Source organism: Podarcis raffonei, chromosome 18, assembly GCF_027172205.1.
Source record: "Podarcis raffonei isolate rPodRaf1 chromosome 18, rPodRaf1.pri, whole genome shotgun sequence".
Lineage (NCBI taxonomy): Eukaryota > Metazoa > Chordata > Lepidosauria > Squamata > Lacertidae > Podarcis > Podarcis raffonei.
Window position 1 is genome coordinate 3,713,038 of NC_070619.1, and position 13,152 is coordinate 3,726,189.

The window sequence follows — 13,152 nt, forward strand, 5'->3', positions numbered from 1 at the left end:
CATGCCGAAGCTGCGCGCAGCTTTGGCATCGCTCTGGGAGCTTGCGGGGCTGGGGGAGGAGGAAGCCCTCCGCCAGCCTCCAAACCATGTCGGGAGACAGCGGGATGGCGCGCTGCGCCTCTCCCGCTGTCCCCCGAGTTTGTGGGGCTGGCGAGAGGGAGGAGCCGGCTTCTCCCCGTCGCCAGCCTTCTAGCCAAGTCGGGGGACAGCGGGAAGGGCGTGCTGCGCCTCTCCCGCTGTCCCCCGAGTTTGTGGGGCTGGCGAGAGGGAGGAGCCGGCTTCTCCCCGTCGCCAGCCTTCTAGCCAAGTCGGGGGACAGCGGGAAGGGCGTGCTGCGCCTCTCCCGCTGTCCCCCGAGTTTGCGGGGCTGGCGACGGGGAGGAGCAGGCTTCTCCCCCCCCCCCGCCAGCCTTCTAGCCAAGTCGGGGGACAGCAGGATGGTGGCGTTCCGCCTCCCCGCTGTCCCCCGAGCTTGTGGGGCTGGCGGTGGGGCTCTCCTGAAGCCTGGAGAGCTAGAGGGGTCGGTGCGCACCAACCCCTCTCGCTCTCCAGGCTTCATCGAAAGCCTGCATTCGCACCATAGGACGCACACACATTTCCCCTTCATTTTTGGAGGGGGAAAAGTGTGTCCTATAGTGCGAAAAATACGGTATCCTTTAAACACCTTCCAGTCCTTGTCTAAAGGATACTTGCAAAAGTATATTGAATCAGAACTCCTTTTAGAAGAAACAAGTTCTGTTATAAACACTGAAATACTAAATAAGATGGATAACAATGTGTAACAGAAAAAGAAGCAGAAAAATGGTTTAAAAGTGTGAAAGAAAGTAATAGAAGTGGAAAGAAATTGCAATTGAGTAGATTTGAAGTTTAGCACAAGGGTGGGGTGAGGGGTAAGGGATGGTGGTGGGGAAAAGAAGTATCTGTGGGATTGAGTGTGGGTATGTATGAATATTTTTAAGGATTGTATGAAATGTATGTTTGTATATCCGTTACGTGTGTATTAATGCTGAATTATTTTAATAACAAAAATTTATTTTTTAAAAAAATTAAACAGTGTAAGGAGTCTCTATAGGAGTATATTGTATTTTAAAATGGGGTATCGGAGTTTTTAGGGGCTAACCAGGTTGGGATAGCAGGCTTGTTGGTTTCTGAATGTCTTATGTAGATTTTTTTCAATTTCATTGTTCTGTATGGGACAATGACTAAGATTATCGTATCGTATTAATGGGACACTGATTATAGTGTGGGTTTGCCTGTATCCTCTCATTTATTCATGTACCTTTGCTGGTTACTGCAGCAGCTTGAATCCTCTTGGCTCCTGAAGTATTATTCAAAGGTCCCAGTTTCAGGACTGGGGCAGACCTGTGTCTGAAGCGTTGCCCGGCTATTCCCAATTGGTGTCTACACATGGAGGCATGGCTGCAGCTCTCTAAGCCTGTCTTATCTTTCCAAGGTCATGCTCCACTCCTAACCGCTTTTGCCTGTCTAGAATATGCCATTGGAAACCTCTGCCCACCAAGGGACTGGTGCCCTCTGGAAGGTTGACCACGAGGAAATGCAGTCCTCGGGATCAACAAGTTTCTCTGCCTTGTAGATGACATAGATATAGATTGACTCTCTGCAGACACCACACATCTGAAGCCCATGTCTCCCCCCACCCACCCAATACTGTGAACTGTAGTTCCTATACAGCATCTTAAAAAGCAGAGACATCACCTTGCCAACAAAAGTCCGTATATTTAATGCTATGGTTTTCCCAGTAGTGATGTATGGAAGTGAGAGCTGGACCATAAAGAAGGCTGATCGCCAAAGAATGGATGCTTTTGAATTCTGGTGCTGGAGGAGACTCTTGAGAGTCCCATGGACTGCAAGAAGATCCAACCTCTCCATTCGGAACGAAATCAGCCCTGAGTGCTCACTGGAAGGACAGATCCTGAAGTTGAGGCTCCAGTACTTTGGCCACCTCATGAGAAGAGAAGACTCCCTGGAAAAGACCCTGATGTTGGGAAAGAAGGAGGGCACAAGGAGAAGGGGATGACAGAGGACGAGATGGTGGGACAGTGTTCTCGAAGCTACTAACGTGAGTTTGACCAAACTGCGGGAGGTAGTGGAGGACAGAGGTGCCTGGCGTGCTCAGGTCCATGGGGTCACGAAGAGGCGGACACGACTAAACAACAAGTTCCTATAATTCCCAGCCCTACAGTTCACAGGAGTCTTTGGTAGAAGTCATCTGCATTAAATCGATGGGGTGTGTGCACAGATTCTCTGTACAACAGTTTTTGTGTGTGTTCTTAGACTGATGTCTAAGCATCGGGGCCTGGGAAGATTTTCCTAAGCTGTAAAGTTCTTTTACTGATCCATTTTACTTCCCCAACGGGGAATGGGGTGGGGAGGGGATGCATCTCAGCTGCTTAGCTAGGAACTTCGTGGAGAGAGGCCGGTGCATTTTTCATATAAGGTCAGTGTAAAGGGAATTGGGGGTTGCTTGTGCGTAAAGGGTGCTGCAGCTCTAGGCAACGTTGCCTGGCTAAATCTTTCCCTGGCTGGACAGCCCTTTCTCCATGGCTGTGTCAGTCACTGGCAGAATCCGTCAGTGGGCGTTTCCTGAACTTCTTCCAGCATAAAAATTCCTTCACCCCAAGTCTCCTCCTAGCCTCCCTGCGTGGAAGTCTCCTGCGCAGAGTGGGCGTGCCCAACGGAGGTCCTGGGCTCTCCCCGCTGCTCTCTGTGGAAGAGCCTCGGAGCCCTCCCTCCGCAGTCTCCTCTTGCTTCCTGGTGTCCCTCCTATTTCCTTCCTCAAAGGAAGCTTGCTCTCTCTCCCTGCTGGTCCCCTCTCCTGCATCGTTAGGGAGCCTTACCTCCACTCTAGGCTCCGATGGCAGTTCCCTGACAGTCAGGCTGCGTATTTGAAACCAGCATTGCGGCATGTAAGGTGGGCAATGAATGGCTGTGGCTTAGATGTAAGAGCATCTGTTTTTAATGCAGAAGGCTTCAGGGTCCATCCCTGGCATCTCAGAGAGTTGGAAGGGGCTCCTGAGGGTCATCCAGTCCAACCCCCTGCAATGAAGGAATCTCAACTAGATCATACATTACACATGACTCTCCAACCGAAACACACCCAGTTCCCTCAACCGTTCCTCATAAGGCTTGGTTTCCAGACCCTTGGTCGTGTTGACGGGGAAACAACTGGGGAGGCTATTTGGTGCAATTCCCTGGGTGAAAAGCTTTAATAAAGACTTTATTAACAGTAAAAGGGGCTTAACTATTCCTGCACCATGCCATCAAAATTCTACAACTTTCCCCTCTTTTTTTTTTTAACCCTGCCTGTTGGAATTTCCAAGGACAAGTGTTGTGTGTGAGTGTCTCTTTATTCTGGTGAATAACATTGGAAGACATTATTTTAAAAAGGAGCTTTGCATATGAAACGATGCGCTGGATCTTTGGAGTGGCTCTTTAAAAAGAAAAACCAGCAGTCTGGAGCATAAAAAGATTAGATCCATCACTTCTGATACAGAGAACCTCCATCCTTCACAGAGGAAACACGTCTGTTGCTAAAAGCAGGAAGGTATGCTGGATAAGAAAAGTGCCTTCGGGCAATGGATGTTTCGACCGCTCTAAAAATCCGTTGCTTTTGAGAAACGGGCAAGAAGGGTTCTTAAGCTAGCTTGCCCTTCGAAAACTGGGTGCTCTTCCAATATTTTGCTCTACAACTCCCATCATGGGCCGGGCTGATGGAGTCGGTACAACAGCAAGAAGACTCCAGGTTGGGGAATTGAAGTTGAATCATCTATATATTTTGGAAAGTAGGTTGTCAGTCCTCTTTAGGGTTCCCTGCCTCTTGAGATACTCTCAGCAGCCTTGGGCATGACAGATCCTGAGGTTTGAGCAGCAGCCGTCGAATGTTTGAATGCCGGGTGCCATTTTGTTTCCAGGTGGCGGACTGAAATCTGACTTCAGCGCCACTTCAGCTAGTTCTTATTTGTTTTTGCATAGCTTTGGCCACCTCATGAGCTGAGGATGGCAGCCTTTGTCGACATTCGGACACCAGGCGCCATTTTAAACCAAGGTGGCAGAACAAAACGTGGCTTTGGTGTGACAGGTTCAAACTCACAAATGACACTAAAAAACACAATATTCTGGGGGTTCTTCACATTCCTGGGCAATGCCAGGTCCCGTATATATCGATTATTTTGCGGGAAGCGGCATATAAACCCCCTTCCTCACAGAAAACAGGCAACAACAAAAAGTATGGATTGAACTGCCCCCCACCAGTCTAAAGTAACGCTGAAACAGGTTGACCTTCTTTTTCTTCTTTGGCGATCACTCGTAGCCAAGCAAAATTGTCTTCCATAAACACAGTTTTAACAATGAGTCCGTAAGTGACTGTGGAGGCCAATTCTGGATCCACACGTCCTTCCACAGTGGGGACATTGGTTTCCGGGTGGGAGTTGATCATGGTGTGGTTTTGTCAAGCGTGCCTTCCTCTTAGCACGTTTCTCCCTTGCGTCCTGAGTTCGAGTGTCTTCAAAGCCCATGACACCTTTGGTAAAGGCTGTCCTCCAACTGGAGCGCTCACAAGCCAGTGTTTCCCAGTTGTCGGTGTTTATACTACATTTTTTAAGATTTGCCTTGAGACAGTCTTTAAGCCTCTTTTGTTGACCACCAGCATTACGCTTTCCATTTTTAACTTCAGGAGGACTAGGGCCCCACCGAGGGGAAGGATTGGCGGATTCCTCCTGGCAGCCATAGCGTTGTACAGCTGTGGATTCTTAATTCTTCCATGTGGAAAACAGGCTGGACAGCCCCAAAGCAAGGCTGTTTTAAAAAAGTGACGGGAAGGGCAGTATTTGTTTGGTATTTTGGGTCAGTGAATTATGCCAAAGGTAGCATGTCACTGCTGGGAATCTTCCTGTCCCTGTCCTGTAGAAATATAATCAAATCAAATCAATCTGTATGCAGAAAAAAAGAAAAGGGGGGGGGAAACGCACAGCAGTTACTAAAACAATAATTAAAGGTAAAGGGACCCCTGACCATTAGGTCTAGTCGTGGCCGACTCTGGGGTTGCGGCGCTCATCTCGCTTTATTGGCCGAGGGAGCCGGCGTACAGCTTCTGGGTCATGTGGCCAGCAGGACTAAGCCTCTTCTGGCGAACCAGAGCAGCGCATGGAAACGCCGTTTACCTTCCCGCCGGAGCGGTACCTATTTATCTACTTGCACTTTGACGTGCTTTCAAACTGCTAGGTTGGCAGGAGCAGGGACCGAACAATGGGAGCTCACCCCGTCATTGCGGGGATGCGAACTGCTGACCTTCTGATTGGCAAGTCCTAGGCTCTGTGGTTTAACCCACAGCACCACCCGCATTCCTTGAAACAATAATTATTTCTTACTAATTTACTTACATGCCACCCATCTGGGTTGCAGTCAAAATCACAAACTTTAAATTGTAAAACAGAAAATTTAATAGAATTAAGAAGTCAGAAGGGATGGGGGGAGAACAGGGCTGACTCACCAGGTGAGCAGGCTGCTGACTGGGCGAGACGGGTAGATATCAACGCCGCTATGTCACGATGACCAGCCTCTAGAGCGATGGAAACAGCGTCGTTGCCTTCCTACAGACGGGAGGGGAGGCAGAACACACGTAAAACAAGGCTGGAAGATGCCCTGTTTAGAAACAGAGAACCACCTACAAGGCGAAACGTGGCAGATCCACTCTCTCCGCAACTGCCACTTCAGATGGCCGCCTCAGAGATAGGAAGCATCAAAACCTCATTGTTTCAGGTTTAGGGGTTGCCTGGCTCCACCAGGGATCCCCAGCCCCTGAACTGGGCCAGCTGGTCATGATGGGAACAACTCTTTAAGAAATGGGTGCCTGAGTTTTCCTCTTCCCTCCTTGTTCCTTTCCCCTTGTGTGCTGTGTGTGGGTTTTTTTCTGAGGCGTCATTTTGTTGTTGTTGCACGTAAGCCTCTTCGGGCAGCATTTTGGGAGGCACAGATGCTCCAAGCGTTTTTGCTAGGGGTTTTAGGACGAGCCCCGCCAAGAAAAACGAAGAATTTATTTATGTATGCAACAACAGCGGCAAGAGTCTTGTTAGCACAAGGGTGGAAGAAGGAGGAAACCCCAGCGAAAGAACAATGGCAAGAAAAACCGATGAGTTATGCAGAGTTGGCAAAGTTGACATATAAATTACGTGAGAAGGGCAATCGTGACTTTAAGGAAGAATGGGAACTTTTTACAAACTATCTTAAAAAACAACAACAAAATGATTTGGACTCCTTGGCAGGTTTTGAATAAACACCCACAAATTTATTAGTAGAATATATGACACATAAGGCACTGATATGTACAATTTTTAACATGGAGAATAATATGGGCAAATGAATCAGAGAGGGGAGCTGAGGGATAGTCCTTAGGGGGTGGGGGGGAATGTAATTGGTTGTTTTGATTGATAATTTGTTTTGTTGAAATGGTTTAATAAAAAATACATTTAAAAAAAAAATTAAGAGCCAAAGAGGTAAAGTGAATACCAATGATGTGATTGCATATTATTAAATGGAAAAGTAATAAAAAATTTTTTAAAAAAATATACATGTTGAAAGAGACAATGAGGACCAGGAGCTTGAAGTGGGGGGAACCCAAAGCTCCCTGTGCAGAGCAACCCAGCTGCTTACTGGAATATACTCAGAGTCGAGAGTGGATTTCATGCTCTTTATTCAGCTCATAGTGGTGAGGAGGTATGGAAGTTCCCCCAGAATGTCTGCTTTATATACATGATTTACACAATGGGCCCCATGTGATTGGCTAATTCTGGGTTTCTCCTGTAGGCCAATCAGGTTGAGGATTCACTTCCACCTGGAGCTGGATTGGGTGGCTCCTGTGGACCAATCAGACTGCTGCATTCTGAACCCTATTGTTCTAGGACCAATCAAACTGCTGCATTCTGAAACCTATTCTAGGGCCAATCAGACTGCTGCATTCTGGGTCCTATTGTTCTAGGACCAATCAGGCTGCTGCCTTTTGGATCCTATTCAACTCAGTACATAACACTTACGCATAGCTGTCAACTTACAGATTTGAAAATAAGGGACCAGCAGCCTCAAAAATAAGGGATCAGCAGCCAAAATAAGGGATTTTCCAAGCACAGGTATGTTCAACTTCTGAGCCCCTCTGCGCCAAAGGCAGAAAGCCCAGCCAGCAGCCAAACGAAGCCTCAAGTGGTGGTTCCCACAGCGCAGCAACCCGGCAAAGGGGATGCAGCAAGGAAAACCACCGTCACCTCTCCGCTGGGAAGCGCTGAGCAAAGGCGAGTCCCCAGGCAACGTGGCCGATTTGATCGGCACAAGGCATGCAAGCTCCACCCCCCAGTCGTTCTTAGACTCCTTATTGGGTGAGCAATGGAGCCAAGCAACACAGTTGGCCGGCAGGGAGGGAGGGAGAGGAGCTGCTTCCTTTGAAACCCGGGAAATTTAAGGGACATCATCAATAAGGGACAGCAGCGGGACATGGCGCTGGGATAAGGGACTTTCCCGCCAAATAAGGGACGGTTGACAGCTATGCTTACGTTATCCACGATGGAAGCGTCGCAGTCCGGCTGAGTCAGCAGCAGCCTGACGGTGCCTGCCCGCCCGTGTTCACAGGCGCACATGAGTGCCGTGGACCCCTCTTCATCTTGAAGGTTGATGTCTGCCCCGCAGGACAGCAGGGCTTCCACCATCTCCTGCCTGCCATGGCTGACGGCAAGCATCAGGGCCGTCTGGCCAGCCTGGAGCAAGACAGACAAAAAAATGTTGAAAAGCACTTTCTTATCGTTCTCAAATCTTCCGTTTCGTTAGCTCAAAACGCAGGATTTTCCCAATGAGCAGCACAGGGTGTCCAGTGAGATTCCTCCGATCTTGTTTAATTTTATTCTCAACCACAAAAGCACTTTCTTATTCTAGTAATAATTATTCACAGTATAAATTGTGTGTTATGTTGTGGGTGAACATATCAGATGACACAGCGATTCTTCAAATGGCTCTTGTTTATTCACAGGCCAGAACAGACCTGAACTGAAGGGTTCAGCCAATCTGCTTATATAAAGCTCCACTAGAACACAACAGTAACCATTTTCTGTAACTATCCAATCACTGAACGTCACTTTCGACCCCTTATTTGCATATGTGGACCTGAGTGAAAACTATCTACAGTATCACCTTGCTGGCCCAGGGTGAGAACTTCAGTACATAACATAGTGCACGGTATAATTACTGTATTTTTTGCTTCATAAGACGTACCTGACCATAAGACGCACCTAGTTTTTAGAGGAGGAAAACAAGAAAAAAAATATTCTGAACGAAACAGTGGATGTATGATTTTTGTGGTTCATGCTGTGGCCACAGACATGATATGTGATTTGACGGTGAGTTTGGGGTAGCCCAATGCAAAAATCCTGAGGATCCATGTGGATCCGGGCCTTGTAACCACATTTTTGCGTCACTGCAGCCCCAGGAAACAGTGGGTGCGTGGTTTTTTTGGTGCAGGCTGTAGCCATGGACATGCTATGTGATCTGATGGTGAATTTGGGGTAACCCAATGTAAAAATCCTTAGGATCCATGGGCTTTTACCTCCCCCCTCCCAGGCAGCCTCCTTTTTCGCTAGCCTCCCTTATCTCCCTCCCGATCACTTGCCGATCAGCAGCTTTGTTTCAACACCCACTTCCCTCTTTCTAAAAAAACAAAAAGCATGATCTGCTTTTCTCCCCTGGGCAATTCAGCTCCAGGGACCACGCATTCGCTCCATAAGACGCACAGACATTTCCCCTTACTTTTTAGGAGGGAAATAGTGCATCTTATGGAGCAAAAAATACAGTAATTGCCAGTGACATTTTGGCCTTTTCCCTTTCATTTGCCTATCTTTTTCTTTTCTTTTTCCAATTTCCAATTTTGTTTTGACAAAGTAATAATCACAAATAGATTAGAATAAAAATGTGCACCCCACCCTCAAAACCGTTCCATTGTAACTATCCAGCCTCCCAAAATTTCAACACCTCTGGCGATGGTTTGACCCCTTTCTGTTTCGACAGTACAAATTCTGCAAACACCTTCCATATCTCCTCCAAATCATTTCTCCTGCGTATTCCCCGTCTTAACCTTAATCGAACTTGTTGATTTATCACTAATAGCTATATTGTACGCCTCTTTATACCAGTCTTCCGTTTTATATTCTACATGCCCCTTCCACTTCCTAGCTACAATATGATGATAATAATACTATGCAATAATGATGATCATGTGCGGTATTCCAGTGCGCCTCTGAGCATGCGCCGACCGCCTAGGCTTCTTAGTTCCCTGCTGCCCAATAGCAGGGGGGCTGCTCCCCTCTCCCCAAACCCCATACATACCTGGCTAGCTTTGGCATTGACATTCCCCATGCCGAAAAGTCTCCGGACAACAGACATTTCCTCTTCCTGCTCTACAGTTGCTAGGGCAGTTAACATCAGAGCTGTGTAGCCAGCTTTGTTCTGGTAGTTAACATTACAGATCCCTGGGGAGACGAGGAGAAAAAATGCAAGAAAGTGGCGCAAGTACTCTACTCATGGCTATCTAAGTCCGGCTTGCGGACGGTCCGGGAATCAGAGATGCATTTTAAATAAAAGCACACTTTCTACTCATGTAAAAACACCAGGCAGGCCCCACAAATAACCCAGAGATGCGTTTTAAATAAAAAGACACATTTTACTCATGTAAAAACATGCTGATTCCCAGACCGTCCGTGGGCCAGATTTAGAAGGGGATTAGGCCGCATTCGGCCCCTGGGCCTTAGGTGGCCTACCCCTAGGTAAAGGTAAAGGGACCCCTGACCATTAGGTCCAGTCGTGGCCGACTCTGGGGTTGTGGCGCTCATCTCGCTTTATTGGCCGAGGGAGCCGGTGTACAGCTTCCGGGTCATGTGCCCAGCATGACTAAGCAGCTTCTGGCGAACCAGAGCAGTGCACGGAAACGCCGTTTACCTTCCCGCCGGAGCGGTACCAATTTATCTACTTGCACTGGTGTGCTTTGGAACTGCTAGGTTGGCAGGAGCAGGGACTGAGCAACGGGAGCTCACCCCGTCGCAGGGATTTGAACCGCCGACCTTCGGATCAGCAAGTCCTAGGCTCTATGGTTTAACCCACAGAGCCAGCCCTACCCCTGGTTTAGATTAAATGTGATCCACCTGGAGAAGGAACTGGCAATCCACTCCAGTATTTTGCCAAGAAAACTCCATGGACATAAAAAGGGAGAAGCTTTGAGAAGAAAGTGAGAGTTTCCAAGGCATGTTCTGGTTCATGGGGTCACGGAGAGTCGAGCACGACTAAGGCAACTAAACAACAACCCTAGTAAACTTTCACACCCATTACTTGGGTTGGAGAATGGTGTTGCAGAATTTGGAGATGTGCAAATTCCAGAGTTATGGCTGTATTCCAGTTTGTGCATCGATTTAAGAAGTGTGAAGGCAAAGGCCTTTGGGGACATGATATGCAGTATAATGAAATTAAGAAAATTTTCAAAATGACTTTTCCCCCAAGAGGCCAGAATTCTTCCTGCTGGGGATACTAAACAGCGAAATCGACGGCATTTATGTATGTGGCTACAGCAGCAGGGATTCTCTATGCTCAGAAATGGGAGGAGGAAGAACGGTTGGTGAAAATCTTGGAATATGCAGAGATGGCAAAATTGATGGCATGGATAAAGGTAAAGGTACCCCTGCCCGTACGGGCCAGTCTTGCCAGACTCTAGGGTTGTGCGCTCATCTCACTCAAGAGGCCAGGGGCCAGCGCTGTCCGCAGACACTTCTGGGTCACGTGGCCAGCATGACAAGCTGCATCTGGCGAGCCAGCGCAGCACACGGAACGCCGTTTACCTTCCCGCTGGTAAGCGGTCCCTATTTATCTACTTGCACCCGAAGGTGCTTTCGAACTGCTAGGTTGGCAGGCACTGGGACCGAACGACGGGAGCGCACCCCGCCGCGGGGATTCGAACCGCCAACCTGACAATCGGCAAGTCCTAGGCGCTGAGGCTTTAACCCACAGCGCCACCCGTGTCCCAATGGCATGGATAAAAAGATACAAATTCAGAATCTTTTAAAGAAGGCTGGAAACCCTTTCTAGTGTATATAAAAAGTTATTTCCTATAAATGCGAAGACCCCAGGGGGGTTTGAAGTGTAAGAAAATGGCAGAATGAATTAAGAAACACATTAAGGTAAAGGTAAAGGGACCCTTGATGGGACACGGGTAGCGCTGTGGGTAAAACCTCAGCGCCTAGCACTTGCCGATCGCATGGTCGGCGGTTCGAATCCCCGCAACGGGGTGAGCTCCCGTCTGCAGTCCCAGCTCCTGCCCACCTAGCAGTTCGAAAGCACGTCAAAGTGCAAGTAGATAAATAGGTACTGCCTTATAGTGGGAAGGTAAACGGCGTTTCCGTGTGCTGCGCTGGTGCTGGCTCGCCAGAGCAAGCTTCATCACGTTGGCCACGTGACCCGGAAGTGTCTGCGGACATCGCTGGCCCCTGGCCTCTTAAGTGAGATGGGCGCACAACCCTAGAGTCGGACACGACTGGCCTTCGGGCAGGGGTACCTTTACCTTTTTAAAGGGACCCCTGACCATTAGGTCCAGTCATGACCGACTCTGGGATTGCGGCGCTCATCTCGCTTTATTGGCCGAGGGAGCTGGCGTACAGCTTCTGGGTCATGTGGCCAGCATGACTAAGCCGCTTCTGGTGAACCAGAGCAGCGCAAGGAAACGCTGTTTACCTTCCCGCCAGAGCGGTACCTATTTATCTACTTGCACTTGACGTGCTTTTGAACTGCTAGGTTGGCAGGAGCAGGGAGCGAGCAATGGGAGCTCACCCCATCATTGTGGGGATTCGAACCGCCGACCTTCTGATCGGCAAGCCCTGGGCTCTGTGGTTTAACCCACAGCGCCACCTGTGTTCCAAGAAACACATTAGAGAGGATGAAATTAGATAAGATGGAGCAATTGCATGTAATTTGAATTGTGAACATCGATGCTGGGTGAGTGGGAAGTCACACTAGTTTTGCTGAATAACAAATGCAACTTTTTATAGGGAAACTCTCTCTCTCTCTCTATATATATATAGTTCTCATCCATTCCTAGCTGCAGGAGGTGCTAACAGAGACTACCTTGGCGACCTCTCACCTTAGGGCCACTCACCTGTGTCCAGCAGAAGCTGGACAATGTCAAAGTTGGAATGCGAGACACTGTAGTGGAGAGCGGTGTTGCCATTGCCGTCGGAGAGGTTGACGACGTGCGTCAGTAGCGCGGGTGAGATTTCGGCAAATGCCATCAGGTGCTCGGCCACCTCTCTGGCCAGAGAGGCCTTTTGGCTGGACAGGCGGAACCATTCCTGGAGGATGAGGCCAGTGCTGGAAAGCTGGAAGCCAAAACAGAGGAGCGGTTTCGATCCCTTTCCCCCAAAAAATCCTCATTGCAACCCTGTGAGGTAGACTAGGCCCAGCAAGACTTGCAGTCGAGCACGGATCTGGACCCCCATCTTGGCTGGACACTTGTGTGGGTTTCCGAGAGTGCGCACTGCTCTTAAGTGGCCCCGATCCTTTGAAAAATACAAGTGGAAAAGGCCCTCCCTTCCAATATTATTATTATTATTATTATTATTATTATTATTATTATTATCACCCCACCCATCTGGCTGGGTTTCCCCAGCCACATAACTCTATGGAGCAGGTTTTAGGGGTGCATTTTTGGGGGAAGTGGGGAGCTTTGATGCAGAGGAAAGAGAGATCCGATCCTCATTCCACAGTCAGCTGACAGGCGCTATTGGATATAACCCAGAATTTAATTGTTGCTGTATAAAACTAATTATGGGACGCGGGTGGTGCTGTGGGTTAAACCACAGAGCCTAGGGCTTGCTGATCAGAAGGTCAGTGGTTCAAATCCCCGCGATGGGGTGAGCTCCTGTTGCTCGGTCCCTGCTCCTGCCAACCTAGCAGTTCAAAAGCACCTCAAAGTGCAAGTAGATAAATAGGTACCGCTCTGGCGGGAAGGTAAACGGCGTTTCCGTGCGCTGCTCTGGTTTGCCAGAAGCAGCTTAGTCATACTGGCCACATGACCCGGAAGCTGTACGCCGGCTCCCTCGGCTAATAAAGCGAGATGAGCGC

The 13,152-nt window shown here is 48.7% G+C and overlaps 1 protein-coding gene across 1 annotated transcript in view; it reads right to left on the reverse strand.

Moving 5' to 3' along the window:
- Nucleotides 1-4,787: 4,787 nt before the first annotated feature.
- KANK3 (KN motif and ankyrin repeat domains 3) overlaps nt 4,788-13,152 on the reverse strand; it is a 35,328-nt gene continuing 26,963 nt past the window's right edge. Inside the window, exons 7-11 of the mRNA XM_053372432.1 lie at nt 12,188-12,407; nt 9,379-9,521; nt 7,560-7,760; nt 5,510-5,609; nt 4,788-4,920 (exon numbers count right to left, since the gene is read on the reverse strand). Coding sequence (XP_053228407.1) covers nt 4,892-4,920; nt 5,510-5,609; nt 7,560-7,760; nt 9,379-9,521; nt 12,188-12,407 — 693 coding nt within the window. The 3' untranslated portion in view covers nt 4,788-4,891. The remainder of the gene's footprint in view (nt 4,921-5,509; nt 5,610-7,559; nt 7,761-9,378; nt 9,522-12,187; nt 12,408-13,152) is intronic.